The sequence below is a fragment of the Manis pentadactyla genome, chromosome 8 (assembly GCF_030020395.1).
Source record: "Manis pentadactyla isolate mManPen7 chromosome 8, mManPen7.hap1, whole genome shotgun sequence".
NCBI lineage: Eukaryota > Metazoa > Chordata > Mammalia > Pholidota > Manidae > Manis > Manis pentadactyla.
In genome coordinates, this window is record NC_080026.1 from 74,100,512 (window position 1) to 74,119,151 (window position 18,640).

An 18,640-nucleotide genomic window follows, 5' to 3' on the forward strand; every position below is an offset into this window, starting at 1 on the left:
AAAATATTTCAAAGGGACAAGTAGAAAACACAGCTATCATGGGCCTTAAGCAGGCTAATATGTTGTTCAAAGAATGAAGTCTATGCTTTTTTTCCAGAAGAAAAACACATTTTTAAACTATGTTTCTGATATATTTGATTTATTACATACAGAAAGAACAGGCAGGATTATAGAAAGCTAAGGCATCAATTTTCAGGAAAATCCCTATCACTTGTTTCATGTCACCTTTTGCTTTCGTGTTATAGAGAAATTCGTTACCTGCATTCACTTCTAAGCTTTATTTACTATATTGACGTTGGTTTTCACTTTATACAGATACCTGTGCATGCACACACACACACACACACACACACAGAGACACACACACACACACACACTCCAGGATAATTTTGGTCGTAATATTTTAGTTTCAAAGGTTTTATCTAAGGTGGCAAGTTTTATCTAAGTTTATTTTAAGTGGCAAGACCCACATTTGAACTACTTGTGCAAGGGCAGCAGATATCACACATATTTCCCACAGAAAATTAGTGTTACTTAAAAGGCAGACAAATGTGTAACTTGCAGTCTTCCTGATTAAGAGCTGGGATACACCACAGCTTCTCTTTGAGGGTAGTGACACTGAAGTTTCTGAGGCTTATGATGTAATGTATTTCAGAATAACACCCAGGTGAGGGGTGTAAGCTCTGAAGCCCATCTCCATGTTGCATCCTTGGATATTTAGTTCAGCTTTATGGTTGGATCTCTTGATGGAGAAAGGGGAGAAAGGGACTTTTTTTCTGTCTGATTTATGGGTGCGTTGTAGATAGTACATATTTCCTGAATTTTTTATTTAGTCCTATGAACAAATACACGGGAGGCCTACTTGTTTCAGTGTTGGTGGACCAAATAGACATAGTTCCTTGCTTTCTTGGAGTTTATAGTCTAATGGATAAGATAGCTATTTAGCAAATATCCTTGTAAATAATGTGTAATTATAAAGGGAAAATATGGGGAGAATTCAGAAGGATTATTAGTGGAAATGATATTTCAGAGGTGAACTGAAGACTGAGTTCATTGAGTTAACAACTCAAAAGATGGAAATAGTCATTGGGAAGCTGTGGGGTCAGGATCTTAGGGTAGGGAAAGAGGTTAGAAGAAGGATTTCACAGACAGAAAGAGAATCACTGGAAATGATTTCAAATGAAATGTTAAAATGAAATTCCTTGGTGCCTGGAGATTTATAAGAACAAAAAGGTCAGAATACACTTAGGTAATTAAATATTAATCAGTTGCTCTCCTGATTTCAGACCCATTGTAATTTTCTCATTTTCTCATCCTGAGCAATACTCCTTGGACCCAGCCAAGATTAAAGAGAGGAAATGTGATTGTGTGTCAAATGGTGATGTTAGTCCTTCCTGTCAACACCAAATTTGTCATATAATCATGGTTTTCTGCTAGCTCCTTGGCTGTGGTCACAGGCTGGGTAAGTTGTGGTTTAAAGGAGAGCTACTGGTTGTCAGCAATACTGTTGATGGGACCAGGACTGTGTGTTTTTTGTCCCTGATTGCTGTGTATGTAGATACTGATAAGGAATTTCACAAATGGGGAAGGTGCTTATAGTTTTTAATAAATTGCCTAATTTATCTTTAAGCATTTAATGTTATAAATGATTAGGCAAAAGGAAGTTTAGTTTGTTTAAATCAACTGTGTGTATCTATTATATATGTATTTTGGAGATTCTTAATATGTATTGGAAAATTAAAAGTTCTGAAAAATGATGAGAAAGAAATCTGTTTCATTGAAATTTCCGGTGTCTCCCAAACATTTTTGACTGTGAAACCCTTTTTTGTTTTCATTTTAAGGAAGTAGTATTCTTTAGTTTACACTTTGGGGGAACACTGCACTGTAGTATATACTTTGCTGATTGAAAGCTCTGTATCAGAGTTACTGGGTCGCTACAAAGCCATTGTTGACCACTGAGTTTATTGCACCAGCTGTTGTTACCATATGCTTCTTCTTGGTTACTTGTGTTTCCTTCATCAATTATTCCAGTTTCTCACAATTGGATATTCCCTGATTCCACAATATGAAAATCATGTATTAAAATTTTGCTTTGTAGATAGATGAATGAGTAACAGAACGTATACTTAGAGTATTAAAATATAAAATTATTTTTAAGAAAATAGTAATGTAATAATTTTAAATGCTGTTCAGTGCATTTTGAAATACATCTTTACCATCTATTTGTTTGCAAAAGTTTCTTAGAGTTTGCCATTAGAAAATATTAAGTAAATAAAGTCACCTTTTGGCACATTCTAAAGTTTTTCTACCTTAAAAAGGTCAAATGGTCTAAGACCAATTACATGATTTCAGGAAATAAAGTGTCACTATTCGATTTCCACGAGTTCTTTGTGAGGTTTAGCATGTTACCTTTTAATTTCTATGAGTTGGGGATAAATTTTTTTCTGTCTTAGTAAAATGATGTCTTTTGCATTTCAAGGGCTTTAAAGCCCTGTAATGTGAGACCTGAGAAGCTGTTTCTGAAAAGAGAAAAAGTAAGCAAGATACTTTTTCCATGTAGATTTTTGTCAAAAAAGGTGGGATGTGAAAGATTTGGGATGCCCAAATCTTTATGTGCCCACCTTTACTTTGACATAAATGAGGGTTGATTAGGAGGTTGTGATTTAGATTTCATCCTATGGTGTATGCATGCCTGTGAGGCATGTGCAAGAACACAAGCACGTACACACACAAACCCCCTCTTCACGTAACATAGATCCCCATAGTTAAAATAAAATTTCCTTGTGGTTTGAGTATAAGGAGAGGCATAATAGAACAAATTAGACATTTCAAACACCTTTTAATATATTTTGTTCTCTGCAAATTAAAGTGTTGTGAATTGGCTTTAACAACTATCAATTACTAAGAGATATGAGGCAGGATCTTCTCATGAACTAAATCAGACTTCTATGTGCAGTGAAAATCAAATGCCAAATGAAAGGATACCAGAACTCCATCATGCTTTTAAAAAATGTGTTTCAGTGGGTAGTTACAGGTACGTTGTCAAACCATGGTAAACGTGCTTCATCTTTTACTTCTCTGTATTTTGGGAATGCCCATGAGAGTGGTATTAAGTGACTCTATTAAATAATGGAGTGCATGTGCACATACTGATGCATTAGGTGCGTTTCAGTTGTGTGCCTGCTGAGAGAAAGTTATTTACTGTGTACTGATAGAGGGTCTGACCAACGGCAGCTGCAAAGTGAAAACAGCAATTTTCACTAAGATCTCGATGTTCCTAACAGCACCAGTTGCTTTTCACATTCCACCAATAAACGTTTGGAGAATTTCCCTGTCATTTTTTCCACTTAAAATGGGTATTCAGCATAGATGCTTTTCTAAGAAAGATAGATGGTTAGATTTTGGCTGTACTATATTCTATTGAGAACATAGAGACATTTTCCATAATAACTCCTTAAGTTAACTCAGATCTTTGAGTAAAAACATTCTTACATAATACAGTGACTCAACACCGACCTCAATATTCTGCCCAATACTGAAAAAGTATAAAAATCATTATTTTCTATTTATTTGTGTGGGGCATTAAAACTATGTGACACTTAATATATTGTTGCTTTGGGCAACTTATTTATTGAACAAATGTTTGCACATATGTATTTTTTTATTGAAGAATCATTGATATACAGTCTTATATTTGTTTCACATATACAACACAGTGTTTCAGCAGTTACCCACATTATTAAATCCTCACCCCAACTACTGCAGTTACTATCTGTCAACATAGAAGGATGTTACAGAATCATTGACTATATTTTCCAGGCTTTATATATGTATTTTAAGGTTAAATATGAGCCACTAATGTTTCAAGTATTCTTACCTCCCAGATTAAATGCCTGTTTTGAAAAATGAATTTTTAGAAATCCAGTCTGGACTGGGGAGAAATTATTAATGTTTTCTGAAAATACACTTCGGGTAAGGTGACTAATAATTTTACAGTTGGTCACAAATGCATAGCAAAAAAATATGCATCTGGCACCCTACAACCTAGGGCTCTATCTTTGTTGCAAAGGAAATGCTTCCATAAACATTAGGCACCATATTTTGGTCCTAGAATGATATCCTTTTGTCTTATCAGCCTATTGCTTCATTTGCACATCATTAGAGGTAGATTTCTGTATGTCCATCAATATCAAGCACTTTTTTAAGTTAAAGTGAGGTGATATTTAATTGCAAGTTAGTGAGAGTGAAGATCTTCATGAATTTCCTTGCTGTCTTTTTGCCTGCAACTTCCCCTCCTCCAAATCTCTGACATTCTCACAGTATGAACAAAATCTTGCCATCTTTCTTTTGCCTAATCTATTCCTTTTGCTTACTGATAAAAATCCAGTTCATCCAGAATACTCTTTTATTGCCTTTCTTACATCTTCAGCATTTTCCTATCTTGCTAAATTTAGTAAGTTCACTAGCAGAATGTAGTTGTAGTTTTTGCTCTCAACTTTGAGTAAAAAATATGTGGACAGAAACTGTCCAAGTTATATCAGCTATTAAATACTATTTAATAAAAGCAACAACAGGAAATCATTGACACCTGAGCTATTTTACTATAAGCTCCATGATACCAAATTTTCAAATGCAAAATTACTTTTGCAAATACTTTGAATATTTTTTGGAAAATACTGATGCATTAACCTAGGAAATTATGTGCATTTAATACACCAGAAGAGTCACTGAAGTGGAAGTGAGAAACTGATTTATTAATCTGATACAGGAAATCTTATGATGTTGCATACGGATGTATATTTTCAATGGACTCAAAATGTAGTGAAGTAATATTTTGTGAATAAACCACTTAAAATTCCATTTTATGCATTTAAAAAGTTTCCATTCATGAAAAAACATACAGAAAACATAATACCTTTCTTAAAACCCTTTTATTTCTTCTATTCTTTGGAAATGGTAGCTTATTAAAGAGTACAAAGAAATGTTCTTTTTGGTGGATAGTGCATGGATTTTCATGAGCACTAGTTTAGACTGAGACCCAATAATAACTTACCATCACTTTAGCTGTGGGATATAAGAATTTATTTCAAGTAATATTGGACATGACACTAATTCGGTATTAAACTCTAAGCACATTAGCAATTACGGTACACTGCACTGTTACTTCCAAATCTTTGCAGTAAGGTTTTCATCATGAATGGTTTGTTATTTTTTTCTTTTCCGTGCAGAACTTATCAATCCCAGTAGTATGACTTCCAAACAGCCAAACCATTAGAATTTTTACCTATATCCATTTAAAATATGCACTCCTAATGGCCAAATCTACTCACCAAACACAATCATAAGAATAATCTAATTCTACAGGAGTTAATTGAATAGCAAGTCCTTGAATTGTTGTACTTAGTCCATAGGACTAAATTCTAGGTTTTTATAAAAGCAATAAACTAAATAGAGAACCTTGAATCCTTGTCTAATATATCAAAGTGTAATTAAAATTCTATTGCCTGACTCATTTCCATTTACAGTTCAAAGACAATCCTGTGGTGTTTAACAATGCACTGAAATAGGGTGATTGCTTTCCTAAAACATTCACGCACACAAATTCATAAGTGGGTTTGTAATGTGTGTAAGGTAAAAAGAAATCATTACAGATCTTCCTTAGTTTTAATTTTTTATTGGTAACTTTAAAAGCTAAATTTGAAAATATTTATAAAACTGAGAGACTCAACAGTTCTGAACTAAATAGGGTGACCAACCCTGGTTTGCCCAGAGCAAGGGCTTTAGTTTTAAATCCAGGACAGTCCCAGCCAATTTTAGTATTAAAACTGGACAATTCTAGACAAACGGGTATAAGTTGTTTACCCTACACTGGGATGAAATGGTGCTAAGGTAAAGACAGTTTTGGCAGAAGGTACTTAAAAAAAAAAGTCATCTTCCTGCTCTTTCAGGATTTTCCAAATTCTCCTCTTTCCACCAGCTCAACCCCAAAGTAAGGCTTGTTAATGTTAAGGATACTCTCATCTCTGGATACAGAACCAAGACATTAATAACCCTTGCAAGTCCTGCAGAGGCAATGAGAGGCAGCAGGTAAGGGATTGAGCTTTGCATCAAATGGTCTGGATTTGAATCTAGGCTTTGCCATTTATTAGGTGGGTGATTCTGTGCCTCCATTTTGTCAAATATAAATAGAAAGAATAATATTGTCCATCTTGTAGAGTTACATTAACAGTGCCTGTCGTGCATTAAGAGTTTAAGGAAGTTATTTTTATTGTGATCTTGACTAACATTAGCAATTTAGAGTAAGGCAGTTTATGTCTACCAGTAACAGTAGCTCTCACATCTAAATTATTAGGGGTACTTCTAGCAATTTTCTCCAAGGCAGGGGCTTCCATCACCTGCAAAGCTCAGCTATGCTATTTTTGTTTTTTGCTGTGCGAGATATATGCACATGCAGTAGCAGAAAAAAATTTCAAACTTAGGACTCTTCCAGGAACTGCAGCATGAGGGGAATGGATGATTGGATGACACAATCATCAGAGTGTTTTTGAGGCTCCTTATTTTTTAAGTGAAGCAGGATAAATTCTAAAGACTTTATTTTTTTAATAGCCAGTATTAAGATAAGGCTGTACCTTTGAATGTCTCATTAAATCACTTTAGATTCCATTAAGGAAGAAGGCATGATATTTGTTCTCACACCTGAGGGCTCGGTGCAGAATTGAAAAACATCAGTATGTCTGTTAGGACTATGACAGAGCTGAAAAGTAGGTTGTAAGTTGACTATGGAATTCTAGAGTATAAACTCAGTTCCTTCAAACTTACACTGTTCTGTTTTTTAGGGTTTAACATCAAGACCTCATCCCAGATAGGCAACTGGAAAGCTCAGTATATGCCATTCCACCCGACTCAGGTTCAGATTTGTGGTAGCCATTTCTTAATGAGCAGAAAGTAGACTTGTGCCTGACCTTTGATCTTATAACTTAGGCAATTAAGTTTACTTTGAGATGCATAGTAAAATTTGCCTGTTTATCTATAACACCAAGTCCTTGATATTTCACATAAAATTTGTATCCAGCATTTACCAAATACAATGTCGAGATGTTTAAAAAACTATTGGAATCATTAAAAAGTTGAGATGGAAAACCAGGTCCCTCAAGACCTAAACAGTCAGTCAAGAATATCACAGAAAAACTTACTTAAAATGTTTATTTTGACTTCAAGAAAGGAAGAGAAAAGCCTAGAATTCTGGATTTTGCATACACAATTACGAAGATTTAAGGGAAAATTAAAACCATTTTTTTCATAATATTGGCTAAAATAACCAAATCCTTATACTTCAAATGCTTTTAGAAGGGTCAATCAGTCGTAATAACCATATTTTCTTGGCCATTTTCTTACTTTGCATTTATTAGAATAGGTTCTTGACTCATTATGAGAATCATCATGGAATATATTTTGTGTTAACAAGAATTCCATTTGAAATGAAAATGTAACATGGATATATCCTATAGTTGCATGTAGATATGATGGCTTAAAAAGTGAAAAATATTTACATAACTCAGAGGAAAAACATCTTTGTTCAAAATACCTGAATATTTTATGGTTGAAGTGCTGTTTTCTTATTTTTTGGGAAAATTATTTCAGTTTCTACTTCCCTTTGTACATGTAGGCCAGCTTTCTACAAATGAAGAAGAATCTTCACTACTTTGTGCTGCTTAAGACATTAAGTAACCCCATTTAAGCCTCCGATGGACCTTAAACATAACCCTGCTTAGCAGTTTTCTAATGATATCCTCTATATGTTGTTCCTGGTATATTTTTAGACATAAACTCTTGGCTTCATGGACCCCTATCTATAGAAAAAAGTCATTTAGTTTTAAACATTTTCCCATGGAGTTAAAGAATTCCCATAGGCTAAGGAAGATAAGAATTTGGCTTTTTGCCTGGGAAAAGGAAAATGTCACAAAAGCTCTTTTATAATAGAGTCAGTTATACAAAGCCACAGTCCTTCTGTTTGGTTTAGTTTTAATTAAAACAATAATTCAGAACTATTATTTACTGATGTCAGTATCTGTAGATACTCATGTTTTGTTGTTTACGAATGAAAATGTTTTGGTAACTTTCCACTTTATATATTACGTCCTGAAATAAATGCACTTCCCAAAATGTCCATGTTGGAAAGCAGAAAAATTAAATGTCTTATGTCTTTGGTACTAAAGGAATTAGACCATAATCTGTAAAAGAATGTTTAGGATTGCATTTGCTTTGTTATTTACACCTCTAATTACAAACAAATACACTTGTTACTGTGCCATTGGCTAGATAGTTTTTTTTTCTCTTAGCTCAGATAGAAAAAGTTGTGTATTTGAAAGTAAAAGTGAGCAAGTTTTTTTTGAGACTGATCTATGTGCCCTTGATGTTTAGTTCCATTCAATTTTAATCTAATTTCTATCTATTTTTAGTTTTAAGGGAGGGCTAGAAACTATTGAGGTTTATAACACTGAGTGCCCAAGAATAGTAATTAGAGGGCTGCTAATGAAGATGCCATACAATTGAATGCGTTAGTGAAGATTTAGCTAAATATAGGAATTTAGGTAAGTATTAAGTAAATATTTAGAGATTATAAACGTATTCTGGTGCTGGAAGAACTATGGAAAAAAGGTGGTACCTAATTGCCTTATTTTAGGAAATATTAAGTGGGCAGAGATGGGGGTGGGATGCGTAGAGGAAGGTGATATAATTAAAATGTACTGCAGCCCGTCTAGGCTCCCCTTTCACTTTAAGATCTTCCCTCCTCTACAGTTTGCATCTTGCCATTCAAGTGGAAGGGTGCAGACCTAACAGCTTGGTTGTGAGGAAAGTAATATTTTTAAAGGTATGGTTCCATTTTAGGATGAAGTTTTTGGAGCTCAGAGATGGTTTTTCCCACCCCACCCCCTCCTCACCCCAAATTAAGCAAATAGAAGAAGCCAGGCCCATCCACAATCTATTCTGCAGACACAGCACAAGTGGGAGGGATAGCGGGGAATCGGGCCTTCTGGGGGCCAAACCTGTTTTGCGTTTGCCTTGAGAAGAGCTCCTTAATCCGAGTTTGGAAGGGGCGGAAAGGGGAGTAACTGACAGGAGCTGGCAGAAGATGAGAACAATTAGGGGAAAGAAGCTCCCCCCATCCTCTGTGCCCCTTCACCAAAGGCACCTGGATGTAAGGGGGAATCCCTCCCATGCACGGACTCGCTCTCACCTGGGAGTCAAGTTTCTTTTCTAGCGTTAGCCACCTGTGTGAGGCGCTTCCCTTGGAACAGTGGCGTGGGAGAAAGGGAGAGGCTCAGCCACGCCGCTCAGGAGCCTTTCTTGGTGAGGCTGGCGGCCAAAATACCTCCAGAACTCAGAGCTTTCCGGATGCAGAGTGCTCCCTGCCCTCGCACGTCGCCAGGACTGTAGCCCAGCGTCCTGGAGACTGGCGTGGTCTGGAGCGGGCTGAACGCCTCCCCAGTTCGCGCGGGGTCCTCCCAGCCCTCCCCACCCCCCTCGCTCCGCCCGCACACCCCCCGGCGCGCCCCAGAGGTTTATCAGGCTCCCCACACGCACCACCGGTTTCCTCCCGCACCCGGCGCGAGTGACCCAGGCAGCCCCGCCGCTGCCTCCGAGCCCCCATCCAAGTCCCCTTCTCCAGCTGCCCGACCGCCGCGCCTCCCGGCTTGTGCCCCCGGGGCCGCGGCGCCCACCGCATTTCAGGTCTAATCCCGGGTTGGACCTGCTGTTTTGCTCATCCCCGCACTCAGCCTCTCAGTCAGCCCGGAGAAGTGGAATCTGCACTGGAAACTCTCGGTGGCTGGAGCCGGTGAACTGGGCATGCTCAGAAGCCAGGGCTGGCTTTGGTCTCAAGTAGGAAGCTTTTGCACTCGGGAGGCAGCGGCGACTTTGGGGAAAGTTGATCCGAGAGGGGAGCAAGCCCCAAGACGCGGAGCAGCGGCAGGAAGGAGCCCCCGGCAGCCCGGAGGAGCATGGGCACCCTGCGGGATTTGCAGTACGCGCTCCAGGAGAAGATCGAGGAGCTGAGGCAGCGGGATGCTCTCATCGACGAGCTGGAGCTGGAGTTGGATCAGAAGGACGAACTGATCCAGAAGCTGCAGAACGAGCTGGATAAGTACCGCTCGGTGATCCGGCCGGCCACCCAGCAGGCGCAGAAACAGAGCGCGAGCACCTTGCAGGGCGAGCCGCGCACCAAGCGGCAGGCGATCTCCGCCGAGCCCACTGCCTTCGACATCCAGGATCTCAGCCATGTGACCCTGCCCTTCTACCCCAAGAGCCCACAGTAAGCAGGGGTTACGCGCCGGGTCCGTGCGGCACCCTGTCGGTGGGGAGCTGCGGGTCTCTGTATTGTCTGTCGGCCCCCGCCCCTCCCGCTTGCCATGTCTGTCCTCATCCTCAGAAATGTTTCGTTTTCACGGGCACTACTTGCGGGGCTGTGCACGCTTCTCAGAGCCAGACTCACTGCACCTACGTTGCCTTCGTGTCTTTGTCAGATGTCAAGCTATTTTTTTTAAATGTGCATATACATTCATATATGCCACCTACTGTAGAGTTTGAACGCGCCCCAGGTGTGTGTCCGGCTGTGTGAGTGTGCGTGTGCGTGTGTGTGAAGATGAATTAAAAGCCCCGTCTTCCAAATGCCCTGACAAACCTTCCCAGCCGGAAAATCCTAAATGCAGGCTCATCAGACTTGAAATGAAATGCGTCTGTCATCACCCTTACTTTCTCTGCTTTTGTGGCTCGCCCGGATTTCTCCACATGCTGGCAATTCACGCTGGTACCCTTCAAACCTGATGTTCTGTCATCATCAAAGTGTCAAAAATAAGCAAATATGCGTATAAAAGGAAAGATTTTTTGATTTTCTGAATGGGATGACATTTACAATCCACAAATGGAAGCCTAGTCTGTTGCTTTTTAAAAAAATATATGTATATATATTTTCATAACATCCGAGGGAGAATATTGCTTATTTCCCTTAAGAAATTTACATAATATTAATGGGGGCACTTCAGTCTTCCAGGAGGGTTGCATGTTTCCAGAGTCAAACATAGAGAATACACTTCTCTTTACTGACAATGTGGACACATTGTTTGCCTTACTCCTGGCTTCTGATGCAACCACTCTGGTAGTGTTCTAGCATTTTAGAGAACAATGTAGTTCTGATGTCAGTGGACTTCATGACTTGGGTAGGAAAACTGAATGAAGCTTGTGATACACCATTCAACTCAGAGTCCTTATGGAGAGTAAAGTGACAGAAACATAAAAGTAACAGAGAACAAGGGAGAGCACCCAAATCAATGGTATTTCTCGTTAATATACATAATTGATAAATGAGAGGTTTTGCTACTATCCTAATGACATCCCATTGGCTGTATGACACGTGTTACATAATAATACAAAGTCCCTTAGGATTCTTCACTTCATAAACACAAGGAATTAATGTAAGAAGAAAGAGCAAATACTTGTCTCCACTTATGTATATTGGATTTCTAGGAGGTCCTGAGTAGGCACTAATTACACTTATGAAAACTTATAGTAGTACTTATTGGTTTCCATATATAATTTGCTGTTCCTCATGCAGGTATAGTGTAAGGAGGAGTTTGTATTCTGTGAGAGTATGGGGAAGAGACAGGGAGGATAAACATTTCTGAGACTCTGACCTCACCAAGTTGTCCTAATGGTTCAGTAGACTTAGATCTGCCTTAGAAACTAGAGTGATCTGCATCCAGTTCAACTTTCTCTGGTAAATTAATTTGCAGTCCTGACATGCTTGCCAGTTTTAGCTAACTAGGTACATGGCCATGTCTCCTGGGCCAAGTTTTGCATAATGAAAAAATAACTCAAAGACAGCCCTGTGCATCTTTAAGCAATCCGTAGGATCTCATTTTAGTATCTGCAGGACTTTGGAGCAACACAGAGCAAACCCCACTTTTATAAAAAGACCATTTTAATAGCTTTCATAATGAAGCATGATCAAGCCAGCTGATAACTCCAGTTAAATATTCTATCAGCGAAGATCTACAGGAATTTAGGCAGTAGGGTATGTGCTGTAGAATGTGGTAAGTTTTAGAAGTCTCTTGGTGCTTGACATGTTTAGAATGCTTAGGTTTTTTTTAAAAGTCCATGGAAAATGGAAAATGAAATCAGGGTGGCAAATAATTCATAACATTCTGTTTTAATAAACATCTATGGAACAATGCTGTGCATTCTGATATTTATTTAATAACTTGTGCTTTAGAGAAGTTAGCTGTTAAGGTATCACCATGATGGTTTTGGCGATTCTGAAGGATTATATTGAAGAAAATGATAGAATGTCTCCCAAGCTTAAACAGTTTTGGAAAAACATCTGTTCTTTTTTCACACTTACATAAAGAAAACTAGAATAAAATTGGCTTGAGTGGTTAAGTGTACCTTTCTTAAGAGAAAGAGAAGTATATCATATGCAAAATGATTATGACTTGTGCCATTGGGATGATTGTGCAAGATAGTGACACAAAGAACTATGAAAACTTGCCAGGCTGAAGACTTATTTGAAATTTCACTATAAATAATTTGATTATATAGCTTTACTGGCAACAAGTGTTTATTTCTTTGTATCTCATCTTTAGTGCAACTTAGCCATCTTTCTTTGCTACACATAGATTATTTTGAGTTTGAGTTAAAATGAAACTAAATAGCCTTAAATTGATTTCAAATTCACGCTCATGTTGGTTTTCTAGTCTCTTTCCATTAGATGTAGGTACCTGCCCAGTTAATGCTCTGCTCAATTATCTGATATATATAAGTATTTTTATTTACTTTTTGCTTACTGAAGTTGCTCTCTGAGGATCCTGCTTCTTAGTAGTTTTTGACCACTTGAAAAATAGTATAAAATGTAAATTAATTTGTTACCTTAAATCATGTTAATATTTCTGGTTTGGACTTTTCCCTTTAAGCTAGGAATTAGGGGGAAGGTGCTGTCAGACTCCAACACAGAGCTCGGACAGTCCCCCTGCTCCTCTGGTGGTGGTGCGGGTCAGGGTGGGGGGGTGCGGGCACAGAGGGGTGCTTTTGTCTGTCTCTTTCATACCTGTATGGAAATAGTCCTTAAGCCCTTTTTCTCTTATGAATGTGAATCAAAGAATTGATGTAGTAAATTAGAATTATATTCCACTGCTATCAAATAATGACTTGAGAATGTGAAACTATTAGACTATATGCTTTGAAATAAATTGAGCAAACCCTTAAAAATGAAAAATATATGAACATATCCATTTTATGAGGTCAGATAACCTGTTGGTTATGTATATAGAATGGTTCTTAAGGACTTTTAAAGTCATTTTATTTCAGGATTTTTCATTACTGAAAATTGACTCTCTAATCAGTCAGAACATTCAGTCTCTGGTATTTTGATCTAAACCCTTTACCTGTTATAAATATTCTCAAATCTTTTCCCTTTTGCTGTCACTCACAGAGTTCTATGTCATTTCTGTTGGGCTATATAGACTTGAGTTCCTTTCAAAAGTTTTTACTGCTCTGTATTTTTGTTCAGTGTTGCTTTTAAAAGGAGAAATTGCTGAATTTCAGAGAATGATGACATGTTATAATGTTTCACTTTTTGATTTGAAGTACTTTGGAAGAGCTGAGAATAAAAAATATTTTTTCTTATTTTTAGGAAGGAAGTAATTTTAACAAGATCTTATGTGGTCTTTGAAACCCTGACACTAGTCTCAAGAGAAAAACAATCTTCCTAAATGCTGTATGTTAAATTCTGTGGGAAGTTGAGAGAATTTTAGAATTCTAGTGTAATCATAGATGGCATAATATTAAAACAGATTTCTTCAAGGGTAGTGATTAAGTCCCAAATGTGTCCCACAGCTCAGTTTAATACTTTCAGGGGATGTCTGCCATGTGCAAGCTATTGTCATACATTAGAGATAAGAGATATATAGGTTCTAGAAGAAGTTAACAACAGTGCAAAAGTAAATATTCTAGAAAGTGGAGGAAGTCACAGAGCAGATACCTAAGACAGCTGGCACAATATAATTGACCCCATTTAATTTTATGGTATCAGAAACTCTTGTGGAACTGGAGGTATTTAAAGTAAGTATTTGAAGCATGGCCATGATTTGGGTGAGTGGGATGGGATGAGAGGAATGGGGTGGGGATGAGCGCCATCATTAAAGGGATAAGACAGCAAAAGAAGGCAGAGTGTCCTTCTGGGGAATGACAGTGACTAGTGGCTGTGCCAGAATAACCATGTGGGAATTGAGTAAAAGCAAGTTTAGGCCAGTAAAAATGAGAACCTTAGTTTCTATTTTATAAAGTAAGTGACAGGGCATTTCTGCTTTATTTTTAAAATAATCGAATCGTGTGTGTGTGTGGATGTGTGTGTGTGTGTGTGTGTGTGCTCATGCTCACACATGTACACGCTTTACACTGAGGACTGATTGTTACCCATTAGTAAAGCTCTGAATCTCAGAATGTCTGTCCATTCCTCCGCCTCCCACCAGCACAGTCCTGATAATAGCTATAAGTATCTCTACTAGGTAAGAGTATAAGAGTATTTAATTTAACCAAGCAGCAGATGATCAAAACTCTTAAAGAAACTGAGTTCCACTCTTAAAGAAAACAAGTTCCATTTTCACTTCCTTCAAAATGTTCCCATTGAAAATAATCTAATTTTATGCCACAGACTAGCACTGCACATTCCTCACATACCTAGGCAAATGGGGCATAGATGCAAATTGAACCTGAAGTTGGTTTTTGCAATTCATCTTTCTTGTTTTTGTGGAGGAGTTAAATTCCAACTTAACATTGAAATTCTAATAGACTTTCCAATATAAGTTTAATCGTTAATTTGACATTGCAGTCTATGCAGTAAAATTAAAGTCATGGAAGCCTTTATAAAAATCTATGAGACCAGATTACTAAACTATTAGGGTGTTTTGAAGCATAGTCAAGTTGTGTGCCCCTAAAAATGGGGCTTATAATGAAAACACTGAGAAGCTCTTAAAGAGAGTAGTTCTGGAAACTGCCTGAGAATAGAAATGACCAGCTTCCTGGCTCTCCCGGGCCACATTTCCATGGCCCTGCCACTTGTTATTTCACTGACGAGTTGGGAAAGGGTAGTGAAGGCAGACGATGTTTCTGTTGTTGCTGTTTGCAGGTTATAAGGCATATGGACACTTTTTTTTTTCTGTCTGCCTAGCGATGGAGGGTCTCCATGGTATCCTAGCAACTGGATTGGAACACCAGGCTGCTGCTCTTTCTGCCATCCCTACCATAGGTGCTGCTTCCCATCCAGGGAACTGTGCCTGGTGTTAGCATCACACCCTCCAACTTGAACCTTCCATGCTCGGAGAACACAAGACAATACGATAAATAAGGACATGCTGAAAGCAGCATTTACCAGGATGCTCAACAGCTTATTATGCAATCACATCTGTGGCATTTTGAATCCTAATCTGAATTGTTGAGCTGGCGCTGTTTTCCACCCCTTCCCTGACAGCCCTCTCTACTTCCTCACACCCAGCCTTCTCACACCAGTTCTGCTTGCCTCTCACCATCATCTATAATGACCGCATTCCTCAGCATCTCCTTAAAATTTATTTTCTGAGAAGCTAAATATGTGCAGCCTGTCTGAACGAAGTACAATTTTGTTTGTAAGAACGGAGGAATGTTCTCCCTCCAAAACTGTCACGCAAATATAAACAAGAGTGCAAAAACTGCAGCTACACAAAACAGATGTTTAACAAAAAGGTGGGACTAATAGTAGACTCTCAAAAGTGTCTTGTTTCTGAATGGACTTTATAATCATAGTTATTAATATGAAAAAAAGCAGGAGAGAAGTGTGGGAAGAAAAAGATGTGTGTCGGGGAGACAAAATGAGTACTTTGGAAAATACTCCAGGGCAAACCAAGATGGCAAGGCCAAGCGAGATGGAGAGGAGAGGGCAAACCAGGATAAATATTTCCATCTTTGCAGTAAGTCACAAAGGGAGTGTGGGTTTTGGGGGTGAGTAAATAGACAATGGCTGGAAGAGAATCTGCAAATAAGGTAACACTCTGCAGATGAAGATAACAAGAGTCGAGATGCCCAAATTGGAGTACACCAAAGGCTTCCCGCCCCTGGCAGTGGGAGCCATACTGGGATTTCAGCAGAAAACCATTAAGATGTTTCCCTTTAGGCCAATGCTCTATGTGAATGCCTTGTCTTGTCCCTTTGAAACAATTCTGATACCAGGGAGGGCTCGGTGGTCTTCGTGCAATTCACAGTGAAGAGGAAAAGAATGAGAGCAAGCCAACGTAATGTGTTTCTGAAATGTCAGGTCAAGAGGCACTGCCTGTTGTCATCATGATGAGTAGCATTTAATGGGCACTTTGTGCCAGTCTTTCTTCCTGCGCTTTCCATAGATTCTGTCTTTTATCATTCAGACCATCCAGTGAGGAAGACCCCAGATCATTCCCATTTCAGAGCACTGAAGCCCAGAGAAGCTAAGAAACCTGCCTGAGGTCACACACTTTGTAAAAAGCTGAGGCTGAATTCGAACTCCAGAACCATTTTCCTTTAGCCAATAGGTTCTTCTGCTTCACAAAGGGATGTGAAGAACAGAAAATTGGATGAAAACCCCATGAATAACATAGAGGCTGTTCTCAGGAGAGTGTCTGTCACCAATAATTAAATAGGAAGCAGAAGTACTTTGGGATAAGTGGAACAATAAGAAAGGACAGTGGTTCACAAACTTTGCTGTACTTTAAAGTAATCTGGGAAGCTTTAAAAAAACCCCACTGCCCAGATTTTGCCCCAAGCCAATTAAAATAATAATGTCAGGCAGTGGAAACCCTCATCAGTATTTTTAAAAGATTCCTCAGGTAACTCCAATATGTAGCAAAACTGGGGAACCACTCTGATAAGAAGACGATAGGATGTGCTATTGTATATGTGTGTGTGTGATATTAAAGAACCAGGATAAACTTTCCACTTAAAGAACTGAATGTTTATATTGGCTAAAACCTTTAAGCACTAGGGGCTTACAAAAGCAGGGATTTTTTTGTTTTGGCCAAATTACAGATGCACACTAGTTCATTCTTATGGTTTATTTTCCTGAACAAGTAAACATTACTTTGCCTGGTCTATTGGTTCTCAACCTTGGCTGCATGTTACAATCCCCCGGGAAACTTTAACATCTTTCCTGGGGTCCCCTCTCCGGAGATTCTGATTCATTGTTCGGGAGTGGACCTGAGGTATAGGTATATTCTTTTAGCTCCTAAGGTGACTGTAATATGCTGCCAGGGTTGATAACCATTTCGCTAGCCCATTCAGCTTTGGTTGTTACTGGTTCCATGGATTCCCATTCTTCGGGAGAGCACTTTCCTTGTTCCCTTTAGACCACCCCACCCCCCTGCTTGCTGTGGAGCCAGGCAGGCAGCTCCAGCTCTCTGCAGGGGGAGGCAGCGCCTGCGACCTATCGGTTTCTCTGCTCTGTGAAGGTTACCTGCTAAAGACACGAGGCGCACAAAAGTGGCAGCAGCTCTCTTCATTAGGTGAGTATGTTTCTTCTTTCCTGCCAGCAATGAGTCCTGGCCACTGTTCAGACAGGACACATTGGAATCAGCCATCATCCCAAGTTTGTTTTCCACTCTCCCTGCGGGGGAGCTGCTTCGTTAGCCAGTAAGACTGTTTCCTTGGGTCCCAGATGCTTCTATGGAATGTTAAGTACGTGAAGGTGTAACAGTGATGAGCGTCCATGGAAGAGCAGTACTGGGCTTGTAGTGCCTCTCCTTCTGGTATGTGATGTCTCTGCAGCCAGCTACGTTTTTTTTTCCTACAGATATTTTTATCCTTTTAAGGCAAACAGCCTGAGCTCAGGCTGAGGAGTACTTTCCAAGGAGGCTTCAGAGAAAGCAGAGTGAGCACATCAAGCTCTCAGCCCCCTTTCCAGACGTTTCGGTTTGAGTGAACAGGTCTGGGCACTGCTGGCAGATGAGAGGTATGAGATGACACACGCAGGAAGAGAATCTCCGTCTGTCCCTTAGGAACGCTTCTGGGGGAGATGGGAATGCCTATGTCCTGTGGTCACAACCTCACTGCTGCCCCTATTGCCAGCTCTGTGTCTCTTCCTTGCTCTTTCCCCTTACATTGTTAAAAACTCCTCAAGATGCTCCTAATTGTCTCTGATGGGAGCCTATTTACATTTGCGACTGAATCATCTTTTCAGGTGAGGATTAGCCAATATAGCACTTTATATAAGCGATGAAAATAGCTAATATAATTGCAAATACTTTTTGGTAAAAATAATCTACTTAGAACGGGAGTCAGCAAGAAGCTTTCTTGTCTGTTTCCCCTTCCTTCTAAAAATGAAAATGTATTCAGCTGACAAATAGCATTTAAAGCAGAGTAGATGCAATAAGGCTGCCCAGAGGATTGGGGATGTTAATTACACAGGGAAGTTAATCATTAAGAAAGTAAACAATTTCATTATGAATCCAGCTTCATGTCATACATCTGGTTATTGGACCTAAATGGAAAGGATAAGAGGAATTAGCAACAATAAAGAAACATGAACAAAAGCATGTGTTCACTTACATGGCTTAGCAGTTAGATGCAGAATGATGTACCAAGAGTTAAT

The 18,640-nt window shown here is 39.1% G+C and overlaps 1 protein-coding gene across 2 annotated transcripts in view; it reads left to right on the plus strand.

Annotated features, from left to right (window-relative positions):
- The window catches only part of PRKG1 (protein kinase cGMP-dependent 1), a 1,239,474-nt gene that overhangs the window by 84,903 nt on the left and 1,135,931 nt on the right, over positions 1-18,640 (plus strand). Inside the window, exon 1 of one of the 2 annotated variants that reach the window (XM_036924010.2) lies at positions 6,398-10,312. The exons of the other annotated variant lie outside the window; for it this stretch is intronic. Within the exon in view, the coding sequence (XP_036779905.1) occupies positions 10,002-10,312 (311 nt within the window). The 5' untranslated portion in view covers positions 6,398-10,001. Of the gene's footprint in view, positions 1-6,397; positions 10,313-18,640 lie in introns of those variants that run through there. 2 annotated transcript variants of the gene reach the window in all.